Here is a 15,148-nt window from a genome sequence, read left to right as displayed (position 1 = left end):
CATTAGCAAATTTCCCTCCCAGGAAATTGGTATCTCTCTGGTTCAGGTGTAGATCATCCCATTTGTAGAGGTCCCACCTACCCCAGAATGAGCCCCAATTATCCAGGAATCTAAAACCATCCCTTCTGCACCATCCCTGTAGCCACGTGTTCAACTCCTCTCTCTCCCTATTCCTTGCCTCGCTGGCACATGACACGGGCAACAAACCAGAAACAACTGTTTGTTCTAGCTCTAAGTTTCCATCCTAGCTCCCTGAATTTCTGCCTTACATCCCCATCCCTTTTCCTACCTATGTCATTGGTGCCTATGATAACCATGACTTGAGACTGCTCCCCTCCCCCTCAAGGATCCTGAAAACACGATCAGAGACATCACGAACCCTGGCACCTGGGAGGCAACAGATCAACCATGAGTCTCTCTCTCTCATTCCCACAGAACCTCCTATCTGTCCCCTAAACTGTAGAATCCCCAATGACTAATGCTCTGCTCCTCTTCCCCCTTCCCTTCTGAGAAACAGAGACAGACTCTGTGCCAGAGACCTGCGCCCCATTGCTTACCACTGGTAAATTGTACCCCCCCAAACAGTATCCAAAATGGTATACTTGTTGTTGAGGGGAATGGCCACTGGGGATCCCTACACTGCCGTCGGTTCCCTTTCCATCCCCTGACAGGAACACATTGACCTTCTTCTTTTACCTGAGGGGTGACTATCTCCCTGTAACTCCTCTCAATTACTCCCTCCACCTCCTGAATGATCTGCAGTTCATCCAACTCCAGCTCCAGTTCCCTGACCTGGTTTTTTTGAGGAGCTGGAGTTGGGTGCACTTCCCGCAGATGCAGTCAGCAGGGACACGAGTGGTGACCCTTACCCTTATGTCAGGCGGTGTAACAGCACTGACACATTCCTGCTCCTGTCATCAGGAAGTTTGCTGTTTTTGGCCTCACCCTCCTGACTGGGCCACCCTCATTCTCAGATGTTTATGTGGAAAGGATTCAAGGTTGTCTGAATCATTGTTATTCTTAATTCTAGATCGCGAGAACCAGTCCATGCTGATCACGTAAGTAATCCTGAGAAATCTGCTTCATTCCTTTCCCTTGATCCCACTACAGGAGTCTCCGGTTTGGAATCGCATTCGGGAGACTCAGTGAGGAGCCGAATACTTTCTTGTAAATTCACGCTGTTACCTGTTGTTTATTAACCAATGCATGTCATTTAATCTATGGCTGGAAACTAGGAGTAAAGGTTACATTTTAGGGAATGTTAAGATGATACTTTTCTGTAAAGTGAGTTCAAATCTAGAATTGATCTAGAAAGTACACAGTTAATGGCAGGATCCCTGGACAGCACTGATATACAAAAGGATCTTGGGGTTCAATCCATAGCTCCCTGATAGTGGCAACGCAAGTAGCTAGGAGGGGCATAAAGAAGGCGTATAGTGCGCTTGCTTTTATTGGTCGGGGAATTGAGTACAAGAGTCAGGATGTCATGTTGCAGCTTTATAAGACTTTCATGAGGCCACACTTAGAGTTTTGTGTTCAATTCTAGTCACTGCATTACAAGAAGGACGTGGAGGCTTTGTAGAGGGTGTAGAAGAGATTTACCAGGATGCTGCCTGGATTAGAGGGCAGGAGCTGTAAGGAGAGGCTGGAACAACGTGGGTTGTTCTGTCTGGAGCAACAGAGACTGAGGGGAGACTTGAAAGATGTCTGTAAAATTATGAGATACATGGATCAGGTTGATGATCAGAATCTTTTGCCCAGAGTTGAAATGTCTAACACTAGGGGGGCAGGCATTTAAGGTGAGAGGGGGGAAAGTTCAAAGGAAATGTGAGGGGCAAGATTTTGACACAGAGGGTGGTAGGAGTCTGGAATGCCCTACCAGGGAGATGCGATAGGGGTATTTAAGGGATTTTTAGATAAACAGATGAATATGGGCAGCACTTGGCTCAGTGTTTAGGGGTGGCACTGTAGCTCAGTGGTAGGTACTGCTGCCTCACAGTGGCAAGAACCCAGGTTCCATTCCAGCCTTGGGTGACTGTGTGGAGTTTGCCCATTGTCCCCGTGTCTCTGTGGGTTTCCTCCGGGTGCTCCGGTTTCTTCCCCCAATCCAAAGATGTGTAGGTTAGGCAAATTCATCATGCCAAATTGCCCTGTTCAAGTCTTCAAGAATGTGTGGATGCATTAGTCAAGGGTAAATGTAGAGAAGCAGGGTAGGGGAATGGGTCTGGGTGGGATACTCTTCAGAGGATCGGTATGGACTTGTTGGGCCAAATGGCCTGTTTCTACACTGTAGCGTCATAGAGTCATAGAGATGTACAACATGGAAACAGACCCTTCGGTCCAACCCGTCCATGCCGACCAGATATCCCAACCCAATCTAGTCCCACCTGCCAGCACCCGGCCCATATCCCTCCAAACCCTTCCTATTCATATACCCATCCAAATGCCTCTTAAATGTTGCAATTGTACCAGCTTCCACCACATCCTCTGGCAGCTCATTCTCTACGTGTACCACCTTCTGTGTGAAAAAGTTGCCCCTTAGGTCTCTTTCATATCTTTCCCCTCTCACCCTAAACCTATGCCCTCTAGTTCTGGACTCCCCGACCCCAGGGAAAAGACTTTGTCTATTTATCCTATCCATGCCCCTCTATAAACCTCTATAAACCTCAGCCTCCGACGCTCCAGGGAAAACAGCCCCAGCCTGTTCAGCCTCTCCCTGTAGCTCAAATCCTCCAACCCTGGCAACATCCTTGTAAATCTTTTCTGATCCCTTTCAAGTTTCACAACATCCTTCCGATGGGAAGGAGACCAGAATTGCATGCAATATTCCAACAGTGGCCTAACCAATGTTCTGTACAGCCGCAACATGACCTCCCAACTCCTGTACTCAATACTCTGACCAATAAAGGAAAGCATACCAAACACCTTCTTCACTATCCTATCTGCAAGGAATGGAGGCATATGCACCAAGGGCAGGCAGAAGGGATTAGTTTAATTTGGCGTCATATTCGGCACAACATAGTGGGCCAAAGGGCCTGTTCCTGTGCTGTATTTTTCTATATTCTAAATATACGAATGTACATGACTTCTCTGTGGGGAGTAGGTTCAGTTGACAAGAGACGGATGAGGTGATACACTTGTACAAGTAAAGAAACAGTATGAATGGAACTGTACTAGAGAGGGTGCAGGATCTGAGAAACCAGGGTGGATTTGTGCTTTGGATGTGGCAGGATTGGCCCAGAGAGCTGTAAATAAAGCATTACTGTATTCTCAGCTTCATTGAAGTACAGAGTACAGGAACACGGAGGTTATTGTGTATAGTCATGGGTGCCGCACTGGGGACAAAGCAGGAGGATTTTACTCGACTGGCTTCAGGAACGAGAAACTGCAGTGATGAGGGTAGATTGAAGAGATTGGCACTGTTCTCCCTGGAGAGGAGAGGGCTCAGAGGAAGATCTGTTAGAGGCTTTTAACATCATCAGAGGTCTGGGCAGAGTGGATAACGAGAAATTATTCTCATTCATAAAAGCCTCGGGAACCAGAGGACATAGGTTGAAAGCACAGTATTTTGCAAAAGAAGATGCCGCCTGGAAATGTGGTGGATGTCAGGCAAGTTGAGGAATTCAAAACTGCAGTAGAAATTACTTCAATAGAAAACAGCGTGCAGATTTAAGGGAAAGGCCGAGGTCAGCATTAAATCAAATTGCTCAAAATGTCTGTGAGGGATGGTCTCGGTGGGGAATGGACTGTGTGGGGAATGGACTCTGTGGGGAATGGACTGTGTGGGGAATGGACTCTGTGGGGAATGGACTCTGTAGGGAATGGACTGTGTGGGGAATGGACTCTGTAGGGAATGGACTGTGTGGGGAATGGACTCTGTGGGGAATGGACTCTGTAGGGAATGGACTCTGTGGGGAATGGACTCTGTAGGGAATGGTCTCTGTGGGGAATGGTCTCTGAGGGGAATGGACTCTGTGGGGAATGGACTCTGTAGGGAATGGTCTCTATGGGGAATGGTCTCTGTGGGGAATGGACTCTGTGGGGAATGGTCTCTGTGGGGAATGGACTCTGTGGGGAATGGACTCTGTGGGGAATGGACTCTGTAGGGAATGGTCTCTATGGGGAATGGTCTCTGAGGGGAATGGACTCTGTGGGGAATGGACTCTGTAGGGAATGGTCTCTATGGGGAATGGTCTCTGAGGGGAATGGACTCTGTGGGGAATGGACTCTGTAGGGAATGGTCTCTGTGAGGGATGGTCTCTGTGGGGAATGGTCTCTGTGGGGAATGGACTCTGTAGGGAATGGTCTCTGTGGGGAATGGTCTCTATGGGGAATGGTGTCTGAGGGGAATGGACTCTGTGGGGAATGGACTCTGTAGGGAATGGTCTCTGTGAGGGATGGTCTCTGTGGGGAATGGTCTCTGTAGGGAATGGACTCTGTAGGGAATGGACTGTGTGGGGAATGGACTCTGTGGGGAATGGACTGTGTGGGGAATGGACTCTGTGGGGAATGGACTCTGTGGGGAATGGTCTCTGTAGGGAATGGTCTCTGTGAGGGATGGTCTCTGTGGGGAATGGTCTCTGTGGGGAATGGTCTCTGAGGGGAATGGACTCTGTAGGGAATGGTCTCTGTGAGGGATGGTCTCTGTAGGGAATGGTCTCTATGGGGAATGGTCTCTGTAGGGAATGGACTCTGTGGGGAATGGTCTCTGAGGGGAATGGACTCTGTAGGGAATGGACTCTGAGGGGAATGGACTCTGTGGGGAATGGTCTCTGTAGGGAATGGTCTCTGTGAGGGATGGTCTCTGTGGGGAATGGTCTCTGTGGGGAATGGACTCTGTGGGGAATGGTCTCTATGTGGGGAATGGACTGTGTGGGGAATGGACTGTGTGGGGAATGGACTCTGTGGGGAATGGACTCTGTGGGGAATGGACTGTGTGGGGAATGGACTCTGTGGGGAATGGACTCTGTGGGGAATGGTCTCTGTGGGGAATGGACTCTGTGGGGAATGGACTCTGTGGGGAATGGTCTCTGAGGGGAATGGACTCTGTAGGGAATGGACTCTGTGGGGAATGGTCTCTGTGGGGAATGGTCTCTGTGAGGGGAATGGTCTCTGTGGGGAATGGACTGTGTGGGGAATGGACTCTGTGGGGAATGGTCTCTGTGAGGGATGGTCTCTGTGGAGAATGGTCTCTGTGGGGAATGGACTCTGTGGGGAATGGACTCTGTGGGGAATGGACTCTGTGGGGAATGGTCTCTGAGGGGAATGGACTCTGTAGGGAATGGACTCTGAGGGGAATGGACTCTGTGGAGAATGGACTCTGAGGGGAATGGTCTCTGTGGGGAATGGTCTCTGAGGGGAATGGTCTCTGAGGGGAATGGCCTGTGTGGGGAATGGACTGTGTGGGGAATGGACTCTGTGGGGAATGGTCTCTGTGGGGAATGGACTGTGTGGGGAATGGACTCTGTGGGGAATGGTCTCTGAGGGGAATGGGCTCTGTGGGGAATGGTCTCTATGTGGGGAATGGACTGTGTGGGGAATGGACTGTGTGGGGAATGGACTGTGTGGGGAATGGACTCTGTAGGGAATGGACTGTGTGGGGAATGGACTGTGTGGGGAATGGACTGTGTGGGGAATGGTCTCTGTGGGGAATGGACTGTGTGGGGAATGGACTGTGTGGGGAATGGACTGTGTGGGGAATGGTCTCTGTGGGGAATGGACTGTGTGGGGAATGGACTCTGTGGGGAATGGACTCTGTGGGGAATGGACTGTGTGGGGAATGGACTGTGTGGGGAATGGTCTCTGTGGGGAATGGACTGTGTGGGGAATGGACTCTGTGGGGAATGGACTGTGTGGGGAATGGTCTCTGTGGGGAATGGACTGTGTGGGGAATGGACTCTGTGGGGAATGGACTGTGTGGGGAATGGACTGTGTGGGGAATGGACTGTGTGGGGAATGGTCTCTGTGGGGAATGGACTGTGTGGGGAATGGACTGTGTGGGGAATGGACTCTGTGGGGAATGGACTGTGTGGGGAATGGACTCTGTGGGGAATGGACTGTGTGGGGAATGGACTGTGTGGGGAATGGACTGTGTGGGGAATGGTCTCTGTGGGGAATGGACTGTGTGGGGAATGGACTCTGTGGGGAATGGACTGTGTGGGGAATGGACTCTGTAGGGAATGGACTGTGTGGGGAATGGACTGTGTGGGGAATGGACTCTGTAGGGAATGGGCTGTGTGGGGAATGGACTGTGTGGGGAATGGACTGTGTGGGGAATGGTCTCTGTGGGGAATGGACTGTGTGGGGAATGGACTCTGTGGGGAATGGACTCTGTGGGGAATGGACTGTGTGGGGAATGGTCTCTGTAGGGAATGGACTCTGTGGGGAATGGACTGTGTGGGGAATGGACTCTGTGGGGAATGGACTCTGGGGAATGGACTCTGTGGGGAATGGTCTCTGTGGGGAATGGACTCTGAGGGGAATGGACTCTGTGGGGAAGGTCTGTGTGGGGAATGGACTCTGTGGGGAATGGACTCTGTAGGGAATGGACTCTGTGGGGAATGGACTCTGTAGGGAATGGTCTCTGTGGGGAATGGTCTCTGAGGGGAATGGACTCTGTGGGGAATGGACTCTGTAGGGAATGGTCTCTATGGGGAATGGTCTCTGTGGGGAATGGACTCTGTGGGGAATGGTCTCTGTGGGGAATGGACTCTGTGGGGAATGGACTCTGTGGGGAATGGACTCTGTAGGGAATGGTCTCTATGGGGAATGGTCTCTGAGGGGAATGGACTCTGTGGGGAATGGACTCTGTAGGGAATGGTCTCTATGGGGAATGGTCTCTGAGGGGAATGGACTCTGTGGGGAATGGACTCTGTAGGGAATGGTCTCTGTGAGGGATGGTCTCTGTGGGGAATGGTCTCTGTGGGGAATGGACTCTGTAGGGAATGGTCTCTGTGGGGAATGGTCTCTATGGGGAATGGTGTCTGAGGGGAATGGACTCTGTGGGGAATGGACTCTGTAGGGAATGGTCTCTGTGAGGGATGGTCTCTGTGGGGAATGGTCTCTGTAGGGAATGGACTCTGTAGGGAATGGACTGTGTGGGGAATGGACTCTGTGGGGAATGGACTGTGTGGGGAATGGACTCTGTGGGGAATGGACTCTGTGGGGAATGGTCTCTGTAGGGAATGGTCTCTGTGAGGGATGGTCTCTGTGGGGAATGGTCTCTGTGGGGAATGGTCTCTGAGGGGAATGGACTCTGTAGGGAATGGTCTCTGTGAGGGATGGTCTCTGTAGGGAATGGTCTCTATGGGGAATGGTCTCTGTAGGGAATGGACTCTGTGGGGAATGGTCTCTGAGGGGAATGGACTCTGTAGGGAATGGACTCTGAGGGGAATGGACTCTGTGGGGAATGGTCTCTGTAGGGAATGGTCTCTGTGAGGGATGGTCTCTGTGGGGAATGGTCTCTGTGGGGAATGGACTCTGTGGGGAATGGTCTCTATGTGGGGAATGGACTGTGTGGGGAATGGACTGTGTGGGGAATGGACTCTGTGGGGAATGGACTCTGTGGGGAATGGACTGTGTGGGGAATGGACTCTGTGGGGAATGGACTCTGTGGGGAATGGTCTCTGTGGGGAATGGACTCTGTGGGGAATGGACTCTGTGGGGAATGGTCTCTGAGGGGAATGAACTCTGTAGGGAATGGACTCTGTGGGGAATGGTCTCTGTGGGGAATGGTCTCTGTGAGGGGAATGGTCTCTGTGGGGAATGGACTGTGTGGGGAATGGACTCTGTGGGGAATGGTCTCTGTGAGGGATGGTCTCTGTGGAGAATGGTCTCTGTGGGGAATGGACTCTGTGGGGAATGGACTCTGTGGGGAATGGACTCTGTGGGGAATGGTCTCTGAGGGGAATGGACTCTGTAGGGAATGGACTCTGAGGGGAATGGACTCTGTGGAGAATGGACTCTGAGGGGAATGGTCTCTGGGGAATGGTCTCTGAGGGGAATGGTCTCTGAGGGGAATGGACTGTGTGGGGAATGGACTGTGTGGGGAATGGACTCTGTGGGGAATGGTCTCTGTGGGGAATGGACTGTGTGGGGAATGGACTCTGTGGGGAATGGTCTCTGAGGGGAATGGGCTCTGTGGGGAATGGTCTCTATGTGGGGAATGGACTGTGTGGGGAATGGACTGTGTGGGGAATGGACTGTGTGGGGAATGGACTCTGTAGGGAATGGACTGTGTGGGGAATGGACTGTGTGGGGAATGGACTGTGTGGGGAATGGTCTCTGTGGGGAATGGACTGTGTGGGGAATGGACTGTGTGGGGAATGGTCTCTGTGGGGAATGGACTGTGTGGGGAATGGACTCTGTGGGGAATGGACTCTGTGGGGAATGGACTGTGTGGGGAATGGACTGTGTGGGGAATGGTCTCTGTGGGGAATGGACTGTGTGGGGAATGGACTCTGTGGGGAATGGACTGTGTGGGGAATGGTCTCTGTGGGGAATGGACTGTGTGGGGAATGGACTCTGTGGGGAATGGACTGTGTGGGGAATGGACTGTGTGGGGAATGGACTGTGTGGGGAATGGTCTCTGTGGGGAATGGACTGTGTGGGGAATGGACTGTGTGGGGAATGGACTCTGTGGGGAATGGACTGTGTGGGGAATGGACTCTGTTGGGAATGGACTGTGTGGGGAATGGACTGTGTGGGGAATGGACTGTGTGGGGAATGGTCTCTGTGGGGAATGGACTGTGTGGGGAATGGACTCTGTGGGGAATGGACTGTGTGGGGAATGGACTCTGTAGGGAATGGACTGTGTGGGGAATGGACTGTGTGGGGAATGGACTCTGTAGGGAATGGACTGTGTGGGGAATGGACTGTGTGGGGAATGGACTGTGTGGGGAATGGTCTCTGTGGGGAATGGACTGTGTGGGGAATGGACTCTGTGGGGAATGGACTCTGTGGGGAATGGACTGTGTGGGGAATGGTCTCTGTAGGGAATGGACTCTGTGGGGAATGGACTGTGTGGGGAATGGACTCTGTGGGGAATGGACTCTGGGGAATGGACTCTGTGGGGAATGGTCTCTGTGGGGAATGGACTCTGAGGGGAATGGACTCTGTGGGGAAGGTCTGTGTGGGGAATGGACTCTGAGGGGAATGGACTGTGTGGGGAATGGTCTCTGTAGGGAATGGACTCTGTGGGGAATGGACTGTGTGGGGAATGGACTCTGTGGGGAATGGACTCTGGGGAATGGACTCTGTGGGGAATGGTCTCTGTGGGGAATGGACTCTGAGGGGAATGGACTCTGTGGGGAATGGTCTCTGTGGGGAATGGACTCTGAGGGGAATGGACTGTGTGGGGAATGGACTCTGTGGGGAATGGTCTCTGAGGGGAATGGTCTCTGTGGGGAATGGACTGTGTGGGGAATGGACTCTGTGGGGAATGGTCTCTGAGGGGAATGGACTGTGTGGGGAATGGTCTCTGTGGGGAATGGTCTCTGAGGGGAATGGACTGTGTGGGGAATGGACTGTGTGGGGAATGGACTCTGTGGGGAATGGTCTCTGAGGGGAATGGTCTCTGTGGGGAATGGACTGTGTGGGGAATGGACTCTGTGGGGAATGGTCTCTGAGGGGAATGGTCTCTGTGGGGAATGGACTCTGTGGGGAATGGACTCTGTGGGGAATGGTCTCTGTGGGGAATGGACTCTGTGGGGAATGGACTCTGTGGGGAATGGACTCTGTGAGGGATGGTCTCTATGTGGGGATTGGATTGTGTGGGGCTTGGATTCTGTGTGGATGAGACTTTGTGGGGAATGGACTCTATAAGGATTGGGTTTTATGAGGATTTGACTCTGTGGAGATGGGAATCTGTGGAGATTGGATTCTGTGGGGGATGGATTCTATAGGGATTGGACTCTGTGGGGATGGGTCTCTGTGGAGATTGGATTCTGGGGAATTGGATTCTGTAGGGATTGGACTCTTAGTGTTGAATAAGTTTTGACTTTGTTTTTTTTGAATCTATTTGTTATTACACAGGGGTGAGTCTGGAGCTGGGAAAACAGTGAACACTAAGAGAGTGATTCAATACTTTGCCATTACTGCCGCTCAGGGAGATCTGGCAATGAAGAAGACGGTAAGGGATGGTCTCTGTAGGGAATGGTCTCTGTGGGGAATGGACTCTGTGGGGAATGGTCTCTGTGGGGAACAGCCATGTCCGTGAGTCTGACACAGAAACGCTGGAGCAATCAGCCAGAATAGTAACTGATCCACAGGGCTCCCTGGAAGATCAGATCATTGAGGCTAGACCAGTGTCTAGAACAGAGATGGACAAGGAGTCACCTGACCTCACTGAGATTATGAAAGTGTTCACTTGCAGAAAGCAGTAAGTCCTGGAAATGGCTGGCACTGGTCTGAGCTCAGCAGTTCAGGCAGAATCCGAGGAGCAGTAAAATCGATGTTTCGGGCAAAAGCCCTTCATCAGGAATAAAGGCAGAGAGCCTGAAGCATGGAGAGATAAGAGGGACTCCCTGAGATCTGGTTTCCAGCATCTGCAGTCATTGTTTTTACCTCGTTGATTTTAAACCTACTGCGAATCCTCTTGCAAGGATACCTGCCTTGAAGAAGTTTTCCTCCTCTCTTTACAAGAATCTCAGGGAGTCCCTCTTATCTCTCCACGCTTCAGGCTCACTGCCTTTATTCCTGATGAAGGGCTTTTGCCCGAAATGTCGATTTCGAAGCTCCTTGGATGCTGCCTGAACTGCTGTGCTCTTCCAGCACCACTAATCCAGAATCTGGTTTCCAGCATCTGCAGACATTGTTTTTACCTCACTGGTCTAAGCTCGTCATGTATCCCTTAATGTGCGACTGTTGTTTGTGTGTGTGTGTGTGTGTGTCTGTCTGTCTGTCTGTGTGTGTATGGGGGTGGGGGGGCAGCATGTGGGCCAAGCTGAATAGGTACACTTACGCCAAAATTAACCGCTTGGAAACCCAGAAGCAATAGAGAGGGAGAACGTGTTCCCATTGACACAGTGATCAAGTGCGGAAGGTCTCAGGTTTAAGGTGATTAGCAAAAGACAGCAAGAGGAAGATCCTATGGAGAGGCAGGATCTGCAACGTGCCAGCTGTGACTTTCAGAAGGCACACAGATTATTATCTGATGAGTAAAGATATCTCAGACTGGGAGGTGGCACTGGAATTGCAAAGAGTCAGCAGAGCCAAGACTGGCCAAATGGCCTCCTTCTGTGCTGTGGAGATTCTATGATAACATCTAATTAAACATACATGTTGATTGAATTAATGATTTGGTAAATTGTGCAAGACTAGCTAAAGAGAAGGTCCGTATATTGTACATTTTGCATTCTTAATAATTCCTACTTGTGAGTCCCACAGGCCTCCCTGGAAGATCAGATCATTGAGGCTAATCCAGCCATGGAAGCGTTTGGGAATGCTAAGACTGTTCGAAATGACAACTCTTCCAGATTTGTGAGTGGAAACATTCTCCCTTTGATGTTTCTCTCTCCTACCTGCAAGCTTGCCACTATTTGTGGCTGTACCCGTGGTTTCAACATGTACCCAAATCCCAGACATAGCTCCTCTTGATCTCCAGCGCAGGTTAAGACAATCAATTGGATAAAACCTTGACGGGTTTCCAAACATTAAATCCAAAGATCAGTATTAACTGTGACAGGCCAGTGACCAGAAAGATCATTGGTAACAAAAAAGGGGGTGGTTAGAGCCATCCTCTGTCCTCTCTGTGACACCTTCCACAGTCTGATCATTTCAGGAGAAATGCTTCTGAAAATTAATCTTGAAAGGCGCTTCCTTGGTTAAGGAAATGAACAAAAGATAGAAGTAAGGATGTTTTTCAAAGGCTATACAAAGCACTATTCAGACCACAGCTCAAAAAATGTCATAAAGATGTACAGCACAGAAACAGACCCCTTGGTCCAACTTGTCTGTGCTGACCAAACATTCCATTCTGACTTAGTCCCATTTACCAGCACTTGGCCCATATCCCTCTAAACCCTTCCTATTCATATACCCATCCAGATGCTTTTCAAATGTTGCAATTGTACCAGCCTCCACCACTTCCTCTGGCAGCTCATTCCATATACGTACCACCCTTTCTGGGTCCTTATCTAAGGGAAGATACCCTGGCATTGGAGTCAGTCCAGGTAGAGTTCACTAGGCTGATATCAGATATGGAAGGACATTGGTTAGGCCACTGTTGGAATATTGCGTACAATTCTGGTCTCCTTCCTATTGGAAAGATGTTGTGAAACTTGAAAGGGTTCAGAAAAGATTTACAAAGATGTTGCCGGGGTTGGAGGATTTGAGCTACAGGGAGAGGCTGAATAGGCCAGAGCTGTTTTCCCTGGAGCATTGGAGGTTGAGGGATGACCTTATAGAGGTTTAGAAAAATTATGAGGGGTATGGAAGGGATAAATAGGCAAAGTTTTTTCCATGGGGTGGGGGAATCCAGAACTAGAGGGCATAGGTTTAGGGTGAGAGTGGAAAGATATAAAAGAGACCTAAGGGTCAACGTTTTCAAACAGAGGGTGGTACGTGTATGGAATGAGCTGCCAGAGGAAGTGGTGGAGGCTGGTACAATTGCAACATTTAAGAGGCATTTAGATGGATATATGAATTGGAAGGGTTTGGAGGGATATGAGCCGGGTGCTGGCAGGTGGGACTAGATTGGGTTGGGATATCTGGTTGGCATGGACCGAAGGGTGTGATTCCATGCTGTACATCTCTCTGACTCTATGACTGCTTTATGAGGAGAGGTTGTGTAGATCGGGCCTGTACTCATTGGAGTTTAAAAGAATGGGCGAGACCTCATTGAAAGGTGTACAATTCTTTAAGTTCTTGACAGATTAGTGGAAAGGTTGTCTCTCCCTTGTGGAAGAGTCTCGGACCAGAGGACATTATCTTTGGTTCACCCATTTAAGACTGGACTGAGGAGGAATTTCTTCTCCCAGAGGGTAATGAATCTCTGGAATTCTTTAGAATAGAGGGATATTGAGGATGGGTCATTAAATATATTCGAGGCTTTTTAGTCAGGAAGGGAATCAAGGGTCCAGGGGAAAGGGCAGGAAAGTGGAGTGGAGGATGATCAAAAGAACCATGATCTCGTAAATTGGTGGAGCAGACTTGATGGGCTGAATGGCCTACTGTGGGTCCGATATTGTATGGTCTCAGGGGTTTCTAAAAATTCTTCTATGCGATGGCATTTGGAGACCATCCTTAGCTGCCCTCGAACTGAGAGGCTTGTTGAGCCATTTCACAGAGCAATTCAGAGTCAGCCACACCGTTGTGGACCTGGAGTCACGTGTAGGTCAGACTAGGTAAGGATGGCAGATTTCCCTCCCAAAGTCTCTTCATCAATCAGGACAAACTCTACACAACAATCTCCGATAGACATCATGGAGTCTATTAATGAGACTTGCTTTATGTTCCAAACTTCAGGGCCAAACTTAAATCCCCTCAGTTGTTGCAGTGGGATTTGAACAGAGTAGTTCCAGAGTAGATAGTGGATAACTAATGGAATGTTACCACCTTCTCTGTCTGAACTACAAACCCCCAAGAGGGGTGGGTTGGAGTTGAGCTGCAGGAGAGATGATCAAATCAAATGGCCAAGTAGCCTGCTCCCCTTCCTGTATAAATGCTTGGTCTGTCAGCCTGAGCATAGAGACAGAATGTTAACTAGCTCCAGTAACCCACTACTTCGTACATCATGCTGTTTCACTTCTCTTGAGGAACAACAAAGCCTATTGTCTAATATCTACTTTGATTTCAGGGCAAATACATACGGATCCATTTTGGACACACGGGCAAGCTCTCATCTGCTGACATTGACACCTGTACGTAAATACGATGATGTGCTTTGGGTTTGTGGGGAACGTGGGTGTGGGTGTCACTGGCTGGGTCAGCACTTACTGCCCATCCTTAGTTACCTCCTTGAGAAAGTGGTGGGGAGCTGCCTTCTTCAAACACAGCAGTCATAGAATCCCTACAGTGTAGGCCCACCGAGTCTACACCAACCCTTGGAAGAGCATCCCTCTCAGAGCCACCCTCCTACCCTGTAACCCTACATTTCCCTTCACTAGCCTACACATCCCTGAACACCGTGGGCAATTTAGCGTGGCCAATCCACCTGACCTGCACATCTTTGGATTGTGGGAAGAAACCAGAGCAGCTGGAGCAAACCCACGCAGACAGGGGAGAATGTGCAAACTCCACACAGACAGTCACCCAAGGCTGGAATCGAACCCGGGTCCCTGGCACTGTCAGGCAGCAGTGCTAACCATTGAGCCACCGTGCTGTCAGGTGCTGTAAATTGACCCACAATGCCCTTAGGAAGGGAATTCCAAGATTTTGACCCAGCGACAGTGAAGGAATGATGATATATTTCCAAGTCAGGATGGTGAGTGGTTTGCAGGGGATGGTGTTTCCCCATCCTTCTGGGTGCAAGTGGTCATGGGTTGGGAAGGTAGGATCTCTATTTGAAACTTAATCAGAAACAGCAGCCCATTCGGAAATTGCATAAAAATGTACGCAGGAGGAAAGCTGATGGATGTGAGCTCTCAGAGCAAGTAGGCTTGCCAGGTCGTAATGAAATGGACAGTGTCCTCAAGACATTCCAAAGATGGGTTGGTTTGAAATAGTTTGGGGAAATGGTGGACACATTGTGTGAATACATCAGAATGAGAACTGTAATGATGCCTTGCAGAAGGAATGAAGAGAATGGGTGAAAATCGACCTCAATGAATTCAGGGTGAATAACTCACCTTAACTCTGAAATACAGTCACAGAGTAACTCAAAATAAGGGGCAGAATGAAGCGTGGGACTGAGGGGGGAGAGAATGTTAGAATGAAATGAGGGAATGTACAGACAGAGTTTGTATATGGACAGGGAGGTCTCTGAATACCTGTCGTAGCTGTAGATAAAGAGTGGGGATTGTTTTCTGCCAAGGTATTAATCAATATTTCTTCATCTGTTCAGACTTACTGGAAAAGTCACGTGTTGTATTCCAACAACCTGGGGAGCGGAGTTATCACATTTATTATCAGATCCTGTCTGGCAAGAAAAAGGAACTTCAAGGTAAGGAGCAGCATTAGAGAGAGAGAGAGAGAGAGAGAAAGAGGGAGA

The 15,148-nt window shown here is 49.9% G+C and overlaps 1 protein-coding gene across 1 annotated transcript in view; it reads left to right on the top strand.

Moving 5' to 3' along the window:
* LOC140480877 (myosin-1B-like) overlaps window positions 1-15,148 on the top strand; it is a 154,548-nt gene that overhangs the window by 29,466 nt on the left and 109,934 nt on the right. Inside the window, exons 6-10 of the mRNA XM_072576421.1 lie at window positions 1,031-1,058; window positions 10,033-10,129; window positions 11,386-11,478; window positions 13,796-13,859; window positions 15,002-15,100. Of these exons, the coding sequence (XP_072432522.1) occupies window positions 1,031-1,058; window positions 10,033-10,129; window positions 11,386-11,478; window positions 13,796-13,859; window positions 15,002-15,100 (381 nt within the window). The remainder of the gene's footprint in view (window positions 1-1,030; window positions 1,059-10,032; window positions 10,130-11,385; window positions 11,479-13,795; window positions 13,860-15,001; window positions 15,101-15,148) is intronic.

Source organism: Chiloscyllium punctatum, chromosome 8, assembly GCF_047496795.1.
Source record: "Chiloscyllium punctatum isolate Juve2018m chromosome 8, sChiPun1.3, whole genome shotgun sequence".
Taxonomy (NCBI): domain Eukaryota; kingdom Metazoa; phylum Chordata; class Chondrichthyes; order Orectolobiformes; family Hemiscylliidae; genus Chiloscyllium; species Chiloscyllium punctatum.
The sequence above is the reverse complement of the archived record's forward strand: the minus strand, read 5'-3'. Positions and strand labels throughout refer to the sequence as shown.